The sequence below is a fragment of the Garra rufa genome, chromosome 20 (genome assembly GCF_049309525.1).
Source record: "Garra rufa chromosome 20, GarRuf1.0, whole genome shotgun sequence".
NCBI classification, from domain to species: domain Eukaryota; kingdom Metazoa; phylum Chordata; class Actinopteri; order Cypriniformes; family Cyprinidae; genus Garra; species Garra rufa.
Genome location: NC_133380.1, coordinates 19,676,462 through 19,698,700, shown reverse-complemented (window position 1 = coordinate 19,698,700; position 22,239 = coordinate 19,676,462). Strand labels below are relative to the sequence as shown.

General features: G+C 36.8%; 1 protein-coding gene across 1 annotated transcript in view; it reads left to right on the top strand.

Annotated features, from left to right (window-relative positions):
- The first annotated feature begins 1,491 nt into the window (after nt 1-1,491).
- mdfi (MyoD family inhibitor) overlaps nt 1,492-22,239 on the top strand; it is a 37,815-nt gene continuing 17,067 nt past the window's right edge. The window contains exons 1-3 of the mRNA XM_073826077.1: nt 1,492-1,954; nt 2,581-2,720; nt 16,242-16,379. Of these exons, the coding sequence (XP_073682178.1) occupies nt 2,618-2,720; nt 16,242-16,379 (241 nt within the window). The 5' untranslated portion in view covers nt 1,492-1,954; nt 2,581-2,617. The remainder of the gene's footprint in view (nt 1,955-2,580; nt 2,721-16,241; nt 16,380-22,239) is intronic.

Sequence of the window (22,239 nt, the reverse complement as noted above, 5' to 3'; positions counted from 1 at the left end):
GTGTCAAATTCAGCTGACCTTTCATCACGATCCGCTCGCTGCCTGCCCCATAAATTGTCTGTGAAAAAACCGCGTCTCTCTGGTCAGCCTAGGGTCCGAGATATGCCAAAAAAACAATCGGCACTACCAACCTTTCCACAGATAAACAAACAGTGTTCCAACTAATCAGCGTCAGGGGTTTGGTGTTGTGGACTTTCGCTCCGCCTCCCTCACATCCCTGCACCAGTAGGAAAGTCCGCAACACCAAACCCCTGACGCTGATTGGTTGGAACACTGTTTGTTTATCTGTGGAAAGGTTGGTAGTGCCGATTGTTTTTTTGGCATATCTCGGACCCTAGGCTGACCAGAGAGACGCGGTTTTTCACAGACAATTTATGGGGCAGGCAGCGAGCGGATCGTGAAGAAAGGTCAGCTGAAATTGACACTTTATGTTTTAGGCTAGAAATCGCTGATACAACCTTTAATCTAATGTTAAACCTATTCAAATGTTTTTAAAAAGCACATGGCTCTATAGCGCCATCTATTTGCAATGTCGCAATGACCGTCAGTGCCTCACTCTTTAAAGTTTAATAAATGTGTGTAAATGACACAAAGCTGTTGACGTTAGCTACATTAAAAACAGATGGACGCTATTTGAATGGGTTCCTATGGAGATCGGAACAGAAGAGCATCCACTCTTAAGTTAGAATTTGTAATGGCGGCGCTCATCGTTTACTCAAAAAAAAGGTCTATAGAGTGTTTTCACAACGCGTCATCAATCGGCCATATTGGCAGCACTGAACGTAAGCAAAGCCACTGAACCGAACGAAACTGCATATTTTGCTTATTATTGCTGCTAGAAATAGTCAAATATTGTCATGTTTTGCGCTGTACTAATTGGTCAGACCGGGAAAAACATTTGGAGTAGCTGCTATAGACTGCCAAAAGTTATAACAAATGAAGGAGAAAGTACAAAGATATGGAGAACAAAAGGTGTTTGTAGTAGGCCGAACTGAACTAGGATTTCCAATGCAAGAATCTTTACAACATTTGTGTTTGTTCTTATCATTTCCAGTCAGGTACAGTAGGTGAAATATTATACTGTACTAAAGTCTTAATTAATACTCCTTGTACATAGCTTTACCACCTATTAACAGCATAAATGATCAGAACAACGTATTCAGTGATACATTAAATGTGAAATCTATGCTGTTGTTTACAGCCGAGTATCGGCAATATGGCCGCCCTCTTTATGGAGAAAAATCCTCAAATGTTTTCCTCAGAAACCTTAATTTTTGTTTGATTTTCCATATTTTGCGGGTATGGAAACTATATTAGCCTATATTATATTATATCATATTATTGTTTTCTGTCTTCTATTGACGTGTTTTTGTTTATAATGTGGTCCTGCAGAGTGTAATTGTAGAGTACAGGCATCTCTTGCCTGCAGGGAGTCAGAGTAATCAGCCCTTAATGTCATTTCCTGTCGAACAGTCTTGAGCTGAGTGCGCGACTGCTGCTGCTGTGCGAGAGTCCTCAGCTACAGTGCGAGAGCTCGAAACACTGAAGAACGACCTCAACAACTTTCATCATTACTGGACATAAACAGAATTTGAGAGGAAAAAAACGTTTATAGCTGTTTACATTTGTTCGTTTTGTCTTTCTTTAGTGTGGTGAGAAATAACAATATTTTTTGCTACTTTACGATGTTTTCTGTCAAGTTTTCTGGCTCTGAGAGAGTTTGAAGACGAGGATAAATCAACGCTGGAGTTAGCTGTCGAGATAAACAAATGAGGAACAACGAGTGTCAACATTCATGTAAATAATACAACAACTCAATACTTGAAGAGAGAGATACATGAAGAGAAAGAAAAGACTTTTCCCCGCTACACGGGACACTTGAAAGTTTGTTTTGCGCGAACACTAATAAAAGATGCTTCACTGAAACAACACTGGTACCGAGTGACCGCTGCAGGTAAGACGTTTGGACTGTTTTGTTTTACTTTTCTCCCAGGTTTGTCCATAAAGTGAACTGTGGACACGTTCAACAGGTTTGAGTGAGTTTTAGCAGGAGCGTGCAGAGACTCGCCACAGACAAACCACAGCACGAAATCCAACAGAATCATGCTGTTCTGTGTGCTGCACATGATTCATTATAGTATTCGTATTATTAAAGTTGGGTAGTTAGTTATGAAGTCACTACCTAAAGTATAGTTTTCAGGAAGCTAAATAAGTATTCATTTAGAACATGCCATTTTAATTAAAGCAACTCTTGAAATAGCATGTTCACCACAGGAATGCCATGGTCTGAGAATCAAAATTGTGTTTATTTCTTTATTTAGTTAAAGACTTGAGCGTTGCAAGTCTATTGTATCTTAGCCCACCATATATTGATAGTTTCTGGCTATGTTCTGCTTCATTGTGCCGTTTTAGTTTCTTCTTCTTCTGCCAAGCATTATTTCCCAAGCCGCTGGTGTTTTTTAAGTTCTTTGGCCCACTGGCATGAGCCAAACAATAGGAGGGGAAAGCGATAGTGGGAACAACGACAGCTGTGTGTTCGCAAGCTTTAGCCCTGTTTTCATCTGTGTGTTTCTTTTGCAGGGTAATTTTAGTCACCTGGCACCTGGCTCCAGAACAGATGTCCAAGGAGGACCACAGCCACAGTGCCAGCCCGCCCGAAACTCCAGATGGAGCCCAACTGGACAGCCGGCCCATGGAAAAACCCATCACGCCATATACAGGTAGAAAGCTAGCAGATCATTGGATGTAATTTTAATATATTTCTACTTAGTGGATCACATCCACTTGATCGCAAGCAAAAGCTAGCGAGCTTCCTGTGTTATAGGCACACTTCTGATACGAAGGCTGTTCGGAAAGGTAGGCGACTTAATTATACTGCCTGCTGAGATACCTTTTTAAACTAAATTACAAGGTAGCGTCTTATGTATCCTACAATGAGAGGACAATACCAGAATGCATTGCTTTGAGCTCAGTGAAAATGGCACAGCAACAGAAATGTTGATTGTAAACATAATCGTGAATTTGGTAAATACAATATATCGTTGTAAATGTTGTGAGGCTTAGTGTTTTACTGTATCAGACCATACAATCTGTCTTTGGTAACTGCCAGACATTCAAAATTAGGGGGTAGATGTCTGTTTCTCATCTGAGACTTTGCTGTGGTCAGGTCTGTGCAGTGCGATGGCGACCTTCTTATGAGATACAAATATACTTAAGTCAAGATGATTGATTTTCTAAAACACCTTTTTTAAGACACATTTAGTAGTAGCTGTTATGAAACCTAGTAAGCAACCTCTGTAGAAAGCAACTTGATGCTGCTTCCTAAACTTCTTCAAACTCTTAAAGAGACAGTTTACCCAAAAATGAAAATTGTCATCATTGACTCCCCCTCAAGTTGTTTCAAACCTGTATGAAATTTCTTTTTTCTGCTAAACAGAAAATCAATGTTTATTAAATAAATTATATGCGATACACTGCCAGTCAAACGTTTCTAAAAGTTTGGAGTAATGATGCTGAAAATCATTTTTAAATAATAAAAAAAACTGTCACATGATCCTTCAAAAAGCATTCTAATATGCTGATTTGCTGTTCAAGAAACGTTTTTTAATTGTTAACTTTTGTAACATTATAAACTATATCATTCAAAAACTTGGAGTCAGTATAATTTTATTTTATTATTTTTTATTTTTTGGGAAATAAATAATAGAAATTAGTCACTTTAAATTATTCAAAAGTGATGATAAAGACATTTATAATGTTTTTCTGAACTTTCTATTCATTAAAAAAACTGAAAAAATCTGAATATTACAATGATTTCTGTAAGGATCATGTGACTGGAGAAATGATGCTTTGAAATCAAAGGAAGAAATTGCATTTTAAAATGTATTCAAATAGAAAACATTGTTATTTATTTTGAATAGTACAAATATTTTACAATTTTACTGTTTTGCTGTACTTTAAATAAATGTAGGCTTGCTGAGCAGAAGAGACTTCTTAAAAAAATCTTACTGTTAATAACATTTGACTGGTAGTGTACATTTATTATATAAGAAGTACATATTCTATAAGATATTTTGAAATATTTAATGTTTATATAAATAATATAGTTTTAAATATAATTTGTTTCCTCTGATTGCAGAGCTGAATTTTTATCAGCCATTACTTCAGTCTTCAATGTCATGTTTCTTTGAAAATCATTCTAATATTACAAATCATGTTTTTATTATCAATGTTAAATGCTGCTTAATATTTTGTTTGTAAACTGTGATACATTTATTTGGGATTCTTTGATGAATAGAAAAGTCAAATTTTATTTATTTGAAATAGAAATCTTTTGTAAAATTATAAATAACTTTAATGCATTTTTCAAAGTTTTTTTTTAAAATTAGTTTCTTTCTGGATTATATGCTATAAATATTGGATTTTTGTATGCTATAAATATGTGTGATTGTATATTAGAGAATACTAATCTTAATAATCTTTTCACTTGCAATGGCTATTTTGAATTCCCTTTCATTTTGGGTGCAGCCCACTGTAGGCAGTAGGCACAAGATTTAGAACAGAGCTAATAAGAGCAGACACTATTGTTTTTGTGCTCAACTAGTGGAAGTCTGCAAACAGGGTTCACAGTGCTAGTGAGGCGTTTAGTGGTTTGATGAATATGCGCTTTGGTTAGCTTTGGCATCATGCTTTGCAGTGAATGGGGTTCAGTGAGTTTCAGTTTGTCAGTAGGGCATTGAGGGTCTCTGAATTCCAGAGGAGGAGAGTTCTTCAGATCCGCCGTACTGTCCTAGTAGCAAGGGGTCAAAGTTCCTGATTAGTCATGGTGCTCCATACAAAGGGCACTGCAGAGTGTCTGTGTGTGTGTGTACAACCAAACTTGTCCGACTTTGGTCTGGTGAGTATGTGAACATGTGTATTCACACACGCACGTGTGCGAACAACAAGTGGCTTTGAGCGCACCACCTCTGCAAACTGCCACAGTCCTCTCCGCAGGAATCAGATCCGCAGGCGGAGGCCTCGTATTTACTGTGGAAGAAGGCAAGTCCTGGCCCAATCCTCCATTTGCATAACAGTGCTGCAAAAACCAGTGAGCGTGTTGATTCCTGTGTGACTGCCACAGCCAATGCACCATGGTACGCCAGCCACAGTCAAAATTAGGCCACCAGGCATATATGCGATCTGCCCAATAACTGCTAATTAGATTTAGCTCTGAATTGTTCCTGAATATTTGAGGTTTGTGCCTCAACATGAAGCACATTCATTTGGGCTGTGAGGAATTCTCATCTCGGGGCGTATTTGTCTTAAAGTAAAGGTTTATATATTATATGGTGATGATGTTGCGATTGTTTTTGCTTTTTTAATGTTTATAGTCAAGTCCAACAGGATCTAGACTAGTCTAAAGAACTTTATGAAAACACAAGCTTGCATGAGGCCGCCTGATTACGGATATGGCACGCGTCCGAGGCTGAACACAGCCTTCATTGACTTGCCTTCTTTAGCTTTGGTGCCATAGTTCAGTGTACAGGCCTGACTCACTGTGGGAGATGAAACATCCACACTAACTCCCTGCTCTCCAGAGTGCATGACTAAAGCTGTTTTCTCTAGATGTGTTTTCGAAAGTCTTACTTTTTTCATTGGATTCAGCAAGAATTAAGGCTGAAGGCCTTTTTGTGTAATTTGAAACTTGACAAACTGCCAACATCTCTGATTCTGCTTGAATTGAGTTATGATTTGACAGCGATGACAGGGTTCTGTTTGTTTTTAAGCTTTATGAATGTGTCGACAGATTCTGTAACAGTTTTTGCATGATGAGCAAATATAACAGAGCTTCGTAGATATTCTGTAGATGTGGAAGACTGCAAGATTACGGCACATTCCTATGATATCAGTGCATCTTGTTTTCATAGGATTGTTTTGCATTATCTTTTATAAAACTGTGGTCAACAGTGCGGAAAGCAGTTATATGATGGGGTGGAATGTTTCTTTTTTTTTTCCACATGGGTAAAAAACATTCTCTACCTAACAATTTTATTAATCAACTTTCTACAAATGGGGCAGTTAATTTGTTCATAGAACTACTGAATAAATCAGTTATTTCTAAATTAAATATGCATTTTGTATAGATTGAAGAACAGTTTTTATTAGAATTTTCCTAAGAAGGTTCTCTTTCATTTCTTAAGAAAATTCTCTTTTGGCGTGACCACACATACTCGTGACTCGTGAGTGAGCCACACTTAACATGGTGAAGAGAAAGAGAGAAAAACTTCATGAAAATACCAGTTTGAGAATGAAAACATAATATAAAAACAATTTAAATCTGCTTTAAATCCGTAACGTCTTTTTGGATAAAAATGATCCGAAATCAATTTTTGAGCAAGTATGTAACCAGACGATGTTTAAAACTATCTACTTACCTTAGCCCGATTTACAACGGTGAGCTGGTAATAATGTTTTATAATTTGAGTGGTATGCCGTTCATCTTTGCGTCATTACGTCATGTCTGTAAACATAAAGGAGGAGTCCCGGCTAGTAGGATATATCGCATGTGAGGATGCGGCAGGTGGCAGATCATTTGTAGCTAATCCAGAAAGGAAATTAAAATTATATTCTAGTTTTGAATGTGCAATGTGTAGCGATTTACACAAGATTTGTATTTCAAAGCAATTCTGAGCAACATTGATTTGCTTTTTGGATTAAAAGGAAAAATTCTTCATATAAAATTTGAATGGTATGATAGGTACCTGTAGAGGTTAGATCGTACAGAAATGGAAATCTACAGGTAACGCTTCAGTTGGTCAGAACAAAAGTGGCAGACATGTTATTTGTTCAGATGTGTTTACTAAGTACAGTATCCACACCGTTGCAGTGACTGAAGCCGCACATACTGCTGAAAACATTTGATTCATCCGCACTGAGGAGCCGTGCTGATGCACAATCCACGTAAATACAATAATTCCGCAAATAACTGCAATTGCAGGTCTTAAACAGAGATGGCGACAAAGAGGCATAACTTACAGATTGCAGCTTTAACTAAAGACCACTGACGAGTTCCATTTACAGTTGTGTTAATAAGTTTGCGTACACCTTGCAGAATCTGGGGGTGAAAACTTTTTGGATTTGAAGATAAATTTAACTTATTTTGTCTTCTGTAGTATCTTCTGTAGCTTCTGAAGGGCAGTACTAAATGGGAAAACAATTTTGAAAATGACAAAATAAAAAAAAAATTAAACATTTTCATTCTATTCTAAAGTTTTCATCCCCTAAACAACAAACACAGCTGTGGATCATTCAGGTAACACACAGTATTGAGAATCAAGCGTAAACTGTTAAAACAAAAGGTTCTTTATTGGCATTGATGGTTCCATGAAGAACCTTGAACATCAGTGGAACATTTCAAATGCAGAGAAGTTTCTTTATAGTCAAAAAAGTTTCTTTCGATTTTTCAAAATAGTTATTTTAAGAACTGTTCACTGAAAGTTTCTTTGGAGAACCAGAAACGGTTTTCTATTGCGTCACTGCAAAAACACCCTTTGGAACCTTTATTTTTTATAGTGTATGTAAACTTTTGAATGGGGCATTTATCTATTATTTTCTTTTGTGGACTATATGTAAATGTCTTTAATGTGAAAAATCTAATTCAGGTCAGTACTAAATAAAAAAAATAACATGCAATTGTATTACCCCTCTTATTTTGGTAAAATAATTAACATTTTGCAGATTCTGCAAGGTGTATGTAAACTTATGATCTCAACTGTAGATGCCTTAACTGCAAAATTTGTTATTTTTTTATTTTTTTTTTTCCAAAAAGTTGTGTTTTGAATACTTAAAATGTCCTGTCTGGGGTTGTGTAGAAAAAAATGATTCATGTGTCATAACTTTCTTCCCTAAAAAAATCTTTGGTTCTTCTTGTTTGTTATGATTGGAAGTTCATTACCCCATGACAGTCTGGGGGGACATTTTGGTGCATCCTTATAAAGAAAGCAAGCTATAAGTTTCCCTTCTGATGTGATAATTTTAATGCAGTCCAGCAAAACTCTCTAGCGTAAATTATATTGCCAAGTGACAGCAGTAACGGATGGTCCACTGACGTGCGTTTTGAGCACTCTTGTTTAAATGGCTTGATATTCACGCTACATAATTATTTGCAAATGCTCAGCTGGCCTTTTAAAATGTATGTTTTGGCTCCTTCTGACATGTCTGGGGTAGATATCACTCGCTGGTCTTTGTGTGGGAAAGATTGAGAAGATTTCATCATGTTGAATCGTTGTGGGGTCTGTCTTTGATGCCTGGCCTGATGGTTTTAAGTTGCTGTCAAGATCCTCCTGTGGGGGGGGGGGGGGGCGGGGGGGGTTCCTGCAGCTTTCACTCCAGCCATAAATCTTACTGTTAAAATGACAAATTAGCAAGCGTTTCTCGAGTACATTTGGATTTTTTGACTGAGAGGGTTCAAAAGGGAGAGAGAGAGCGAACGCAGATCAATGCTGACCTATGAGGCAGCTGTTGGCCACTCACCAGTGTGTTTGAAACTTCCTGTTGCTGCTTCGGAGCCAGCAGAGGTGCGTGACTGTGCAAAAGCGAGTGTTTTTATGTTAAAGAGAACCAGGAGACGTGGCATGTCACGCATGGAGATGCCAAGCCTTGAAACACAGATACAGACCCCCCACTCTTTTCTCACACTGTTCTATCTCCTCAGAAACTTTTAAGCACAAGATACAGTGGTGTTAAATCCTCCCTAAAGCCTGTTAAATACCAGAAATTTTCTGTTTTAATGAGCTTACAGTGTTTTTCCCCCTCCTCTATTGTCCTGGCTAAATAATCTGTGAACTTGGATAAATTCCAAAACAGTTCTTTGAAGCTTTCCCCCCCTAAGTGTGTGTTTTTACTCTTGGCCAGTTTACAAGCCCAGATTAGACTCTATTGTTTCAGAGCCAAGCTTAGTGAAGATGTTACCGTAGTTATCAGCATGTCTCTTCAGAGGATCAGCCACAGACGTTTGCTTAATTATTTTCTTTTCGCTCCCCTAATTACATCCCTGAGGGGTCATCGCTAAAAAAACTGTGTCAAAGTCATGATGGGCTCACAAATGTGTAACGGGAGGATGAATGTGGGCTTTAAATGAGGCGCTCTGCTTTAATCCATCTGAGATGCTCCACTAAGTGGCACCACCTGTTTCCTGTAGCACTCAATGCAATTGCAGCATGTTGAGTAACATATAGATGAATGTGAATAAATATGCAAGAGTCAGTGAGATATGACTCGTGATATGAGATATGAGCTTAATTGACTCAAGGGCCTGGCAAAATTCTACCTCATGGGTGCAGCTCCCAACACGTACTGTTACATTTCACACGTTGCATAATGATTTTACAAAGACAATTCTCAATCGTTATTAATCAGACATGACACAACACATATGGAATCTGTTCTTGATGACTTGGTTTCACCTTCTGTCTTTGCATTTTAACATAAAATTAAATGTTTTGCATCTTGCATCTTCTTTTCTCAAAGTGATCTCAAAGTACACCACTCGTGAATTTGAGGAACGTAGCCTGCAGCGTGGTTTGATTCTCTAGCCTTCCAATTCCCAGCGTATTCCTCTGTTCTCCGTGCCCCGTGGCCAGCGCGTTGTTCCAGATGCCTGCAGAGCTACAGCGGACCCTGTCTGCCAAACCTGAAGCCGATGATAATATTAGCCTACAGCTGCATAAAATCGGCCTCATTTTTATGCCTTTCATTTCATCTGTACTTTTTCTTTTACCTCTCCCCCTTGTTTTTCTCGTCCTCGCACTGTGCTAGCGTGATATCACCCTCGGTGGATTTTAAAGAGTGATGGTTTTAATTAGTTAGGGTAATGACAAGTAATTAACTCCCAACACAAGTGGCCGCTGCACTGCTCCTCTAGGCCCGCTTTGAGATTGCCTGATATTTAACAGTTTTCTTTGTCACGTTACTCCAATACATTTTTCTCCAGGTGCACGCTGAATAGTGAAGATGCAAGTTTTACACTTCAACTCTGCAAATTATCTCTAGATTGAAAGGGATAATATTTTTCGCTGCTGCACAAGAGAAAGTACTTGGTGTAATCTCATGTATTCCATTAAAAGCTGAATTTACAGTCATCGCTGTTAAGGGAGGTCTCGTCGAGTCAAAGGCGAACTTCTGGATACCAGAGTTGGAGAAAGTTCTAATTCAGGCATGTCTCTCGCCTAGTCTTCAGTTCAGCTATTCCGCTGAGACGCATGGGGGTGTGAAATATCTCTAAGTCTCTTGTCAGTCTCTCTCTATCTTTCTCTTTTGTCTGTTTCTTCTGAAAGAGCATTAGTAGGGGTTGCTGAGGACAGAGCAACTCTGCCACAAAATAAAGAAAGGCTGGGGCTTGAGGGTTGAGAGAATTTCAAAGTGTCCCTGTAAAGCCACATGGCTGCTCAGGCTCTAATACCAGGCCTCATACCTGACTGCTCGAAGATTATAGAAAGTCTCAGTGTGTGCCCCCAGACCTCGGGAGTAAATAAGGCAAAACCACAGAAAGGAGAGAAAGAGATTGTGAAAGAGAGAAACACAGAGGGAGATGGAGAGCTTGGAGGCAGGGAGAGTGACTCAGAATCAGCCGTGTATGAGTGTCTTGGCCTAATAACCACAGGATGTTTTACACACCCGCAGAACATTTGTCATTCTGCTCACTCTTTAAAGGTGAACCGTGTCATTTTTTTTGGATGTTATACTTCTGTCCTAGTTTAATATGCAACGGAAACTATTAATAGGTTGATGTCCCTGAAAAGTGTCAATTCGGTGGTTGTTTGAGCATCCAGACTCATTTGTCAACCAGTTTGCGGTGTTGAGCGATTCTAGTGGTGTAGAAATGACACACTCCACAAACTTTAAAGAGATAGTTCACCCAAAATTAAAATTCTGTCATTAATTGCTCACCCTCATGTTGTTTCAAACCCGTAACATCTTCGGAACACATTAAGATACTTTTTAATGAAATCCGAGAGCTTTCTGACCCTGTATAGATCAGAAAGCAACGCACACAAGACACATTCAAGGCCTAGAAAGGTAGCAAGGACATTGCTAAAACAGTTAATGTGACCTCAGTGGTTAAACCTTAATTTATGAAGCTACGAGAATATTTATTGTGCGCAGAGAGAACAAAAATATTTTATTTGTAATTAATTTTATTAAACAATTTCTTCTCTTCTGCGTCAGTCTTAGAATCTGCGTGACAAAGACTCTTAACCAAGCAAATAAAACCAGTATCAACGAAATTCATCTTTGCAAAAAAAAGTACTGTACGTGGCAGCAAGTCGCTGTTAAGTGAGTCATTGCGATTGAACTGAATTATTTAAACGGTTGATTCATTCAGGAACGAAACACTGCCATGTTGCTCAGAGATGCAAAACAGTGCTGTTGCTGTGTTTGAAATTATTTTTGTTGGCGAAATAGAGCAAAAACAGGAAATATGGTGTCTAAAACATAAGTCCTTTAATGTTACCTTCTTGTTTATTGAGCTGTTATTCATTTGAACTGTTGTTTAAATATCAAATTAGTAATCACGAAGATTTTTGGAGAAAAAGGCCGCTCTTTGAGTGATTTTGATTAACTATATGAAATATATACCATATAAATATATACATTTTCTGCCCCATATCTTAAATTATGTGATCGTTGTAAATGCATTTTAAAAAATGAATACGATGAATCCTGCAGTGAAAGAAGGCACTAGTTTACCTAAGCACCTAATTTACTAGATTTCATCACATAATGCATGCGTGCATTCTAGGTGTGTTTTGTCTGCTTTTCAGGATATACTTGATAATGTGAAACTGAACATTATTAAAACAACAATTATGTTATTATCGCAGACGATATATATCACTCACCTCTACATCTGCTTTTATTTTCCACAGAAAAAAGACAGTCACAGAGGTTGATATAATTTTCATTTTTTGTTAAACTGTCCCTTTAACAAAGAACCACATGTGCCAGTGTACTACAGAATATCGCTGTAAGTCTTCACTGGGATTGTATCAATCGAATGCTGATGTACGTTTTTCCAAGTAGTCTTTACCGCAAGACACCTCATTCCTGTTGTCGTGGGAAAAGTACTATAAAATTTAGGTGGGCTTCCTCCCCCCACAACACCGAACATTACATGTAGCTCAATGCCTTTAATGCCATAAAGTCTTTATGACCATTACCCACATGCTATATTTTTATTCCTATGTTCTTATGTTGTTTACTGGGAAATGCATAAGCCCTGTTTACAAGATAAGTAAAGTTTCCACACATTTTCTGCCTCTAGGGTCCACACACATTGCATGTACTAGTAATGCCCTATAGTCCGTCACATTTAGCAAATTTTTATTTATTTTTTAATGTACTTGGCCAGCTGTAAAACAACTGGCGTGTCTAAAGCACTAGATCGTTAACCCAGAGATCTGATTTCGAAAGGCTTTTGCAAACGTGGCGTAATTGCTGAGATCATTAAGTGCAGGTTCTTGAAATTCCTCACCACATAATATGGACGGCTGAGCTGAAGCTGCGATGCTTGTGCTGTAAATCTCCCCTGCCTGCTGTACGCCTTGATTATGATGAGGAATTAAAGCTCTGCCTTTGATAACTGCTGGGTTCCAGTTGCTAATGCTCAGTGATCCACAGCAATGGGAGAACAGAAGGAGCTGACGCACGCTTCAGTGCCACAGCGGTATAAAAGAAGACTTCTGTTCACCAACGCTACTAAGGCAGGCTTCAGTGGTCTGTGTTTTAAAGCTAAAATGGTTCATAAACGTGATCCCTGTCTGTCCACAGCCCCAGCGCTGCTCTCACACTCACCCACAACAGCTTATAAACTCTCTGAACCCTGCAGGTTTCACTCTCTCACTTTTCTTTTTCTTTGTCTCTGTATTGCTTTCCTCTAATGGCTGAATGTGTATTATTACACCGCTTTATGGAATACGTTGATTGGTCAATCACAGAATAACATTGTCAGTTATTTTGTATTATTACTGCTAAACTGCTGTAGACGTTGACTTTCTTATTACCCTGTGTATATTATATCAGCCATTCTACAGAATTGGTCCCAAAACTCATTTAAAAAGCATTTAAGTATTCAAATCTTAGATGTTTACTAAGATCCTTCTATTGTATATTAAAACCCACAGTAATATTTAAAATATCAGTAAGCTTAATACATATAAAATCATAATTTATTGGTTACTTTCAATTGGGAGGTGGTTGTCATGAACCCTAGCCCCTAAATTTCAACTTACGAAAATGATTTTAAATATTTTTTGTGTTTTTTCCATTGTTGTTTTTTAAAAGTATCCTTTTGATTCTTTTAAAAAGTGTAAGTTATGAAATGATTTTTTTCTGCAATTAAGCACACTTTTTTGGGAGTTATTCCATAACATTTAGTTTTTATGTGTGTACCACTTTCAGAGCTGTGCTAGGTAGCCATGTTAGTTCAGTTATGCGCTTGTTTTGTATTTTAGTATGTTTTAGTACTGTTTTAGTATGCAAGTTAAAATTCTGTAATGTGATGTGGTTGCTACTGAAGCATTACTGTCACTACCGAAAATGTGCTCTCACTACCGAAACATGAGATGTTTTGTCAAAAATAAAGTATATTAAATGATCAACTAAGATGTTATGATTAGTTTTTGGTTCAATGTATATTCAAACTAATGAATCCTTAAAGGAGTAGTTCACTTTCAGAACAAAAATTTACAGATAATGTACTCACCCCCTAGTCATTCAAGATGTTCATGTCTTTTTCTTCAGTCGTAAAGAAATTGTGTTTTTTGATAAACATTTCAGGATTTCTCTCCATATAATGGACTTCTATGATGCCCCTGAGTTTGAACTTCCAAAATGCAGTTAAAAAGCAGCTTCAAAGGGCTCTAAATGATCCCAGCCGAGGAAGAAGGGTCTTATCTAGCAAAACGATTGGTTATTTTCTAAAAACGTTTACAATTTATATACCTTTTAATCTCTATACAGAGTACACACATGAGCATTTGAGGTTAAAAAGTATATTAATTTTATTTTATTTTTTTTTTTAGAAAAATTGTTTTGCTAGATAAGACCCTTCTTTCCTCGGCTGTGATCGTTTAGAGCCATTTAAAGCTGCATTTTGGAAGTTCAAACTCGGGGGCACCATAGAAGTCCATTATATGGACAGAAATCCTGAAATGTTTTCCTCAAAAAACATCTGAAGAAACATCTTTACAACTGAAGAAAGAAAGACATGAACTTCTTGGATAACAAGGGGTTGAGTACATTATCTGTAAATTTTTGTTCTGAAAGTGAACTACTACTTTAAGTTTGAAATCAGATCAACTTTTTGCCTTTTGCTAAGAAAATTTGAATTCAAAATGCAACAAATCTCATAAATTGCAATTAAAATAGAATTATTGATTTACCTTGCGAAATAGCAAAAATACATATTTACAAGGTAGATGTAAGCAAAATCTTAATAGGTCACAAAATTAAATAATTATTACTGTTTCGGTAGTGACAAATTTTGGGAGAGACCAAATATTCCAAAACTTTCTTAAAATACAATATGAGAATTAACTGCACAATCATTAGAAATGTGTACCTTGGATATTATACAACTTGCATAAATACACATTTTTGGAAAAGACATTTCCAACTCTACCTTTGGACCAATTTTTTTTTCTAGATATTTGTTGAATTCATCTGTGTTTTTTTTTTTCTTTATTTGCAAAAAACAACCATTTTTGCTCTTTATGCTCACATGTTCGCTGTCGTGGTTAGAGGTTAATTTCTGTGACTTTTGCTGGTGTTATTGTGACTTTTTCTGCTCTGTCAGCAGCTGCTTCCAGATGTGGACTTAGCAATTCCAGCTCCTTCATTACTACACAGGCACATACAGGATATAAGGCCCAGGGGTCTGCACAGACCCGTGGGATGCTTTGAGACCTCAACAGGCAAAGTGTCAGGGGATATTTGTGCGGCTGGCATGAAGTGCTGCAAACAAACTGTACTGTTATTTATCATTGAAGTTGAGGAGCATAGAAAGTTGACGTTTCTGTGAGCTATGAGCTCAGGCACTGACAATTTGTCTGTTGTTGGAGTTTTGGTTGAGGAAATGGGGGATGGAAGCCCCTCGTGAATCGTCTTGGTTTGCCTGCTCAGAAGTCAAAGAGTTTAGTAAAGAAAATAAATAAGAGCATATGGTTACAGTTCTGTCAGCAGCTAGATCTGTCTGAAAAAATTAAATCGTCTTAAAACGTAAATTCGAATTAATCGAAAAAATCGAAAGAATCGCCCAGCCCTACTGATAGGTCAAGATCCCTGTCACTTAAACGCCTCCTCCGTTTTATTTCTTTCTTTCTGGCTCTCTTTTTCACAAAGATCTAATGATTTAGTTGTTTAAACTTTAAGTTTATAAAATTTTAACTAGTTTATACTCAAAAAACTGTATAAAATGCTATGCAATGGCAAAAAGACGTCTATTTGAATACTGTATCTGCAACGCTTTACAAACCAAATTCTTTATATAATATAAATTTGTTGAATGGCTAATCAATTTGTCGTCAGTCTTGATCCTGCTAAGGTAGTTTCTTTAAAAAGCAATCCTCTTGCTGACGAAATTATGAGATAGAAGTCTCTCAACACACTCACACAACTGCACAAAAGAGGTTGAAGCTGGAGTCTGCCAAAACCAGTAAAGCAAAACGAGGCAGAGAGTCACTAAAGGAAATAAACAGAGAGCAGTGGACTGATGTTCCACAGGAGATGCTGTGTGTTTATCAGACAGCCAGTAAAGCCCAGCTGGCTTCCATTTGGGTAGGTATGGGCCAGAGGCCAGGACGGAGCAGAGCTCAGTTGCACTCAGCTCGGCTAAACACAGCGCTTCTCCTCACTAAGACCCAGTCCTGACCCTCTTTGATGTCATGCTGCTCTAGCCTCCTCAGACAGCCCTGTATAATTACCAGGCCACATAATAAGACCACTTGGCTCCAGCGCTAACTTATAAAACACGCACACACAAACACATGTTGCTGACCGCATGAATGCGCTTTCACAGATACGTGAGCACAGCGTGCATAAAAAGTGATGACCAAGCAAAATAGCTGATGCAAATATAAACACATTTGCAGTGTTGTTGCATCAAGACACTGTAGAAATGGATATGACAGTGAAGGCCTGTCTAATTTTGTTATTTTCTTTCTCTCTCTCTCCTCTGTGTTTGTGTCTTTTGGCCTCAAAAGGGAATGAAACCGGTGAGCAGACAGCACAGAATTCAAACACCCCACCCATGGAAAAGACAGGAGACGTGGAGAATGGCAACAACAACAACAGCTTGTCCCAACCGGACCTCACTAGCACTCCTGGCAAAAGCATAACATGTAAGCATGAAACAATTGGACTATGTTACCCAGCAGCCCTTCACAGTTTGTTTGTACTTGGTCTGTCTGTGCCGTTGTTATGGAGACAGATGAAATGATGAGGAAATTAGGACTGATGACACTGGCCAGAGGGACACAGATATTAAGGTCTGTTATAAAACGCACATACAATTTGATTAGGGGTTGATCCTAAATACCATGTATTTCATTCTGCATCAGAAGAGAGGAAAGAATAGGGATTTATGATGGCAAAAAAAGCCCTAAAAATGTTCTTATGCCTACACCAACATGTGTACAAACATTATCAAAATGTTTTCAAATGTTAAGATGAATTGACATGCACAAATTAGCAAATGCTTAGTATGGAAACTTGTTTCTGGCATGGGGTAATAGCAGTTTTTCTTTTTTTCGATGGCAGAAACAAAACAAAAAAACAGACAAACTCAGAATTTGTCAGAGAAAAAGTAAAAATTGCAAGATACAAACTCAGAATTGTGAGGAAAAAGTTGCAGTTTTTTCTTTTTGTTCGATGGCAGAAACAAATAAACAACTCTGAGATGTAAACTCAGAATTCAGCAAAAAAAATCTAAATTGCAAGATACAAACTCAGAATTACTTGGAATTGTGAGGAAAAAGTTGCAGTTTTTTCTTTTTGTTCGATGGCAGAAACAAAAAAACAGCAACTCTTGAGACAAACTCAGAATTCAGCAAAAAAAAAAAAATCTAAATTGCAAGATACAAACTCAGAATTACTCGGAATTGTGAGGAAAAAGTTGCAGTTTTTTCTTTTTATTCGGTGGCAGAAACAAAAACAAATGAAAACAGACAAACTCAGAATTCAGAGGAAAAAAGTCTAAATTACAAGATACAAACTCAGAATTACTCGGAATTGTGAGGAAAAAGTTGCAGTTCTTTTTGTTTGATGGTAGAAACAAAAAAAACAACAACTCTGAGACGTCAACTCAGAATTCAGCAAAAAAGAAAAATCTAAATTGCTAGATACAAATTCAGAATTACTCGAAATTGTGAGGAAAACGTTGCAGGTTTTTCTTTTTATTCGATGGCAGAAACAAAACAACAACTGAGACGTAAACTCAGAATTCAGAGAAAAAAAGTCCAAATTGCAAGATATAAACTCAGAATTACTTGGAATTGTGAGGAAAAAGTTGCAGTTTTTGTCATTAAATTCTGAAAAAAAAACTTAAGTCTGAATTGTGAGATATAAACTTGCAACTGCAAGAAATTCTACATTTTGAGATAAAGTAAAGTCACAATGTTTTGTTTTTTTATTCATGGGTAGAAACAAAAAACGGAGAAGAAAAAACTGAGACAAACTCAGAATTTCTTGGAATTATGAGGGGGAAAAAAGTTGCAGTTTTTCTTTTTTTTTCAATAGCAGAAACAAAAAAAAACTGACAAACTCAGATTTTGGGGAAAAAAGTCAAGATTTCGAAATACAAACAGAAGTACTTGGAATTGTGAGAAAAAGTTGCAGTTTTTTTCTTTTTATTCAATGACACAAAAAAAACAATTGGAACAACTCAGAATTCAGACAAAAATAGTCAAAATTGTGATACAAACTCAGAATTACTCAGAATAGTGAGAAAAGGTTGCAGTTTTTTCTTTTTATTCGACGGCTGAAACAAAAAAAACAACAACTCTGAGACGTAAACTCAGAGTTCAGAGAAAAAAAGAGCGAGATACAAACTCAATTACAAAATGTGAACTTGGAATTCTGAAAAGAAACGTCGATTTTCTTTTCTTTTTATTCAGTGGCAAAAACAAATAAACCTTGAGATGTAAACTCAGAATTTAGAGAAAGTCAAAACTGTGAGATTCTCAGAATCACAAGATGTGACCTCTAAAGTTTGAGGAAAAAATGTCAAAAAAGTTATTTTTTTGTCCAAAATTACGTCACAAATTGATTTTGCTTGAATTTAAGAAACTGATTTATAAGGTGGGAAACATTTTTCAAAAATCTTGTTTGTATGGATGTTTTATGAATTGTTCATAGGAGCATTTCAGAAATTGTTGTACGTTCACATCTTCAAAAGTCAGTGCCCCTGGTGAATTTGGGTTTGTTGTTGAAATCTGTATTGCTATTATAATAGGACCTTAGAGAGGACTGGAAATAATGTGGGGAATGGGATGAGAGTTTGAAGTCACCCATATATTAGAGCCTCATCTCAATAGCTCAGGGCAAGTGTACTAAGTGAAGTGCCATGGCTCTGACTGGTAGTAAAATCATGAGCAACGAATGTTCTGGAGATCAAGCAGTGACGTGTGTCCCAGTGCTGAGGAGTCTGTAGTGTGTCTCTGAGTGTGTTAAGATGTAGACTGGGTGTGTACTAGTCCTCTGACTAAGTCCTGTGACTAAGGGCTAGGTTGTTGATATGTCTTGTTACTGAGTCACACCAGCACCAGTCCCTTCTGGGGCAACATACCCACCCATAACCTGAAATAACTACATACACATAATGAACACATTGACTAATCGCATACTCAGCTGTGTTCGTTTTTATCTACAGCTCTGTGTAATAAATATGTTCATAAGCAGAAGGTGCAAAATGCAGGGTTTAACAAATATTGCTGTAAGAAGCTAGACATTGATTTTTTTTGGCAGGTCAATGACACAGGCGCTCATGTCAGCTGAACACTTGCCTTATTTAACAACTGAGATTTGATATTTTTGGAGGTAACTGCTATTGTTGTGATGTTGCCTTGGCAACAGTGCCAGGTGAGTTATAGCACTGCGCTTTTGGCAGTCAACACCAGCTTTCTTACTGCTCTCCAAGGCATGTATTGGTGATAGTGTTTCATGATCATTCAGCTTATTTTTCACATTAAACATGGGCTTTTGGGTTTATATGATTTCAGTTTATTTGAAGTATAATAGGGCTACACTTGTATATACCATGCAGCGGTGGAAATGTGTGTATATATTTTTGTGTTTGTAGACATGCTTATCTTCATTGTTAGGCACTTATTTTCATGTAGACGTATTAATTTAATATGAAATTAATAAACAGTTTTTTTCCCCCATGACTTCTTGAACAATTTTAAGACAAGCTTTGAAAACAAGACAAACTTTGCTGTCATCCGTTCAAAACTGATGAAAATTATACCATTTTAAGATGAATGAAATTTATATCTCCCCTATTGCAATACTCAACTGTTTGTTTAACTTTTTTTTTTAAGATATTTTGAGAAAAAAACAACAACTTTTATGTGTCACACCTTATGACATACGTCACACTAAAGAATAGAAATGGTAGTTGCTTAATATTCGAACTATATTCATTAAGATGTGAATGAATTTTTAAAAGTATATGGCTACTCTTTTTAAGGCATCATTTTGATTCTATTTACATTCTGCATCGTTCTCTTAGGATCTCCTCCCTTCTGTTGGATCCCTGTTCTTTAATTAATGCAGTTATTGCATTTAAGAACACTGAAAATGGAAAAAAAAAAGAATATAAAGGAGTTTATTATTGTAATTATTTAAAATGCTTTTTAAAGAAACTTGTTTTCTGGTATGAACTACTTCGTCCTGTTGTGTGACAATACAGGCATCATACCAGAGGACGTGTCACACCAAAGGACGTTTCAGCCTTTTGTTAAATGACCTTGTTATTCCGAGCTAACCTGTCATTAGCGGTTATCAAGACACATTTGAACCATTTTCCATGATTATGCAGTTTAACATACAGTTTTAATTAAAAAAATATAATTTATGGGTGTCGCACCAAAGGAAAACAAAACGTAACACTTTTATAGTGGTTCCAAAAAAGTTAAATATTCACAGGGGGCTTCAGTAACATGACCATGAATGGGGTCCTTTAATTAAAGTTTTCTGTGTAATTGGCCGATTTAAAATCAGGATATGGTGTCACACCAGATGACATGGTTTTCAATGACAAAATGTATCAAGTTCCTATGCTTTTAGAAATATATGGATGAAAACAATGATTGCCATTTACTAAAATAGGCACTTGTACAATCATGCCAGATGTATTTATTAAAATTTTTGTGCTTTTGTTTTTAATTTATAAACAGTCACACCATAGGACAATTTTGAGATTTGGCTCAAAAATCAAAAAAATCAAATAACACTTCAGCTTTTATAACAAAGAAATGTTTAACAATTTACAGCATTTTAATTGAGGGCAATATTAATTATATTAATTTTCTTGTGGGACATTGAAAATGACATGTCACGTCAACAACCCATATATATATATTTTTAAATATTTGTTTTTGGCTATTTTGCCTTTATTGTGATAGGACAGTTAAGTATTGACAGGAAGTGAAGTGGGAGAGAGAGAGAAGGGGATGGGATCGGTAAAGGTCCGCGAGCCGGGACTAATACTTTTGAGATATATTTAACATTTGAATGTGAGACTGACCAAACTAACGTTCAGAGTAAAACATGCCCCAATACAAGTCAATACTGGAATTTGTTCTTAAGGGTTGTTGAATTCATATTATTGTAGTGTGAGTGTATTATACACACTGTGTATAGGCTGATGTATAAACTGATTCTTTAAAACGGTTGGAGTAACACAAATTGCAATATATTAGGGGTTGAACGATATGTTTTTTTTTTTGTTTTTTTTTTCAGGGCCGATGCCGATTATCAGATATTTCGAGCCGATATCCATCTGGTGTAACAATGAAAATGAATGTCAAATCGAATTTTAAAAATGATCGATACTGATAACTATAAAAATGCTTAATATTAGTGCCAATAATCGATCGACCCCTACAACATACACTATTTTTTTAGAAGTTTGAGGACTGTATGTTTTTTTTTTTTTGTTTTTTTTTAACTAAGGTTTTGAGAGAAGTCTCCTATGCTCACAAGGCTGCATTTATTTGATCAAACATTCAAAATAAGCATTAATATTATGATAAAAATATAATTAAAATTTTAAATATTTTAAAATGTTATTTATTCCTGTGATAGCAAAGCTGAATTTTCACTAGCCTTTACTCCAGTCTTTAGTGCCACATGATCCTTCAGAATATAATATGCTGATGTTGTGTTCAAGAAACTTTTTTTGTCAACTTATGTCAGTGTTAAAAAACGTTCTGCTTAATATTTTTGTGGAACCTGTAATTTCATTATTTCACGACTCCTTGAATAGAAAGTTCAAAAGAGCAGAATTTTTTTGGAATATAAATTTTTTTGGACCTTGTAAATGTCTTTATTAGCACTTTTGATCAATTTAATCCATCCTTGCTGAATAAAAATTTAAATTTCTTAAAAAAAAATCTTACTAAACTCCAACAGTACTGCTAATATTTCACATTTGCATTTAAACTCGTAAATTTAGACAATCTATAAAGTTCCATAGATGGCAAAATCCAAGCTTTTTTAGAAGTAGTCATCAAAGCCCTAACTTAGCCCCTTCGCACTGGTACTTTTACCAGTTACTGCTGGGGAAAAAGCTGACTGTGACTTCCTGTAAGTGTTTTTCTATGATGAATAAATAGATCTGTGCAGGACCCCATGAGACAACCTGTGACTGTGTGCAAACATGCTCACGGTTGGGACGGCTATGTGAAACGTACTGAGAATAAGTATGCTAGTAAGGACAGGCCCTCACTGTGTGTGTGTGTGTGTGTGTGTGTGGTAGGTGAGGTCGTGCTCTGGTTGTCCAGTCTGAGCCCGTGTGCTGACACATTCCAGACACCTACTGCTGCTTATTTACAGGAATAATTGTGCTGGGGCGGCTACAGCTGGGCTCTTTGGCCATTTCCTCTCTCACCTTCGCCTCCTCCTGGAGACCATTACAGTACATCTGAGCATGAGAGCCGGTAAACTTTATCTTACAGGAAACCAAGGCACCGACTAAAA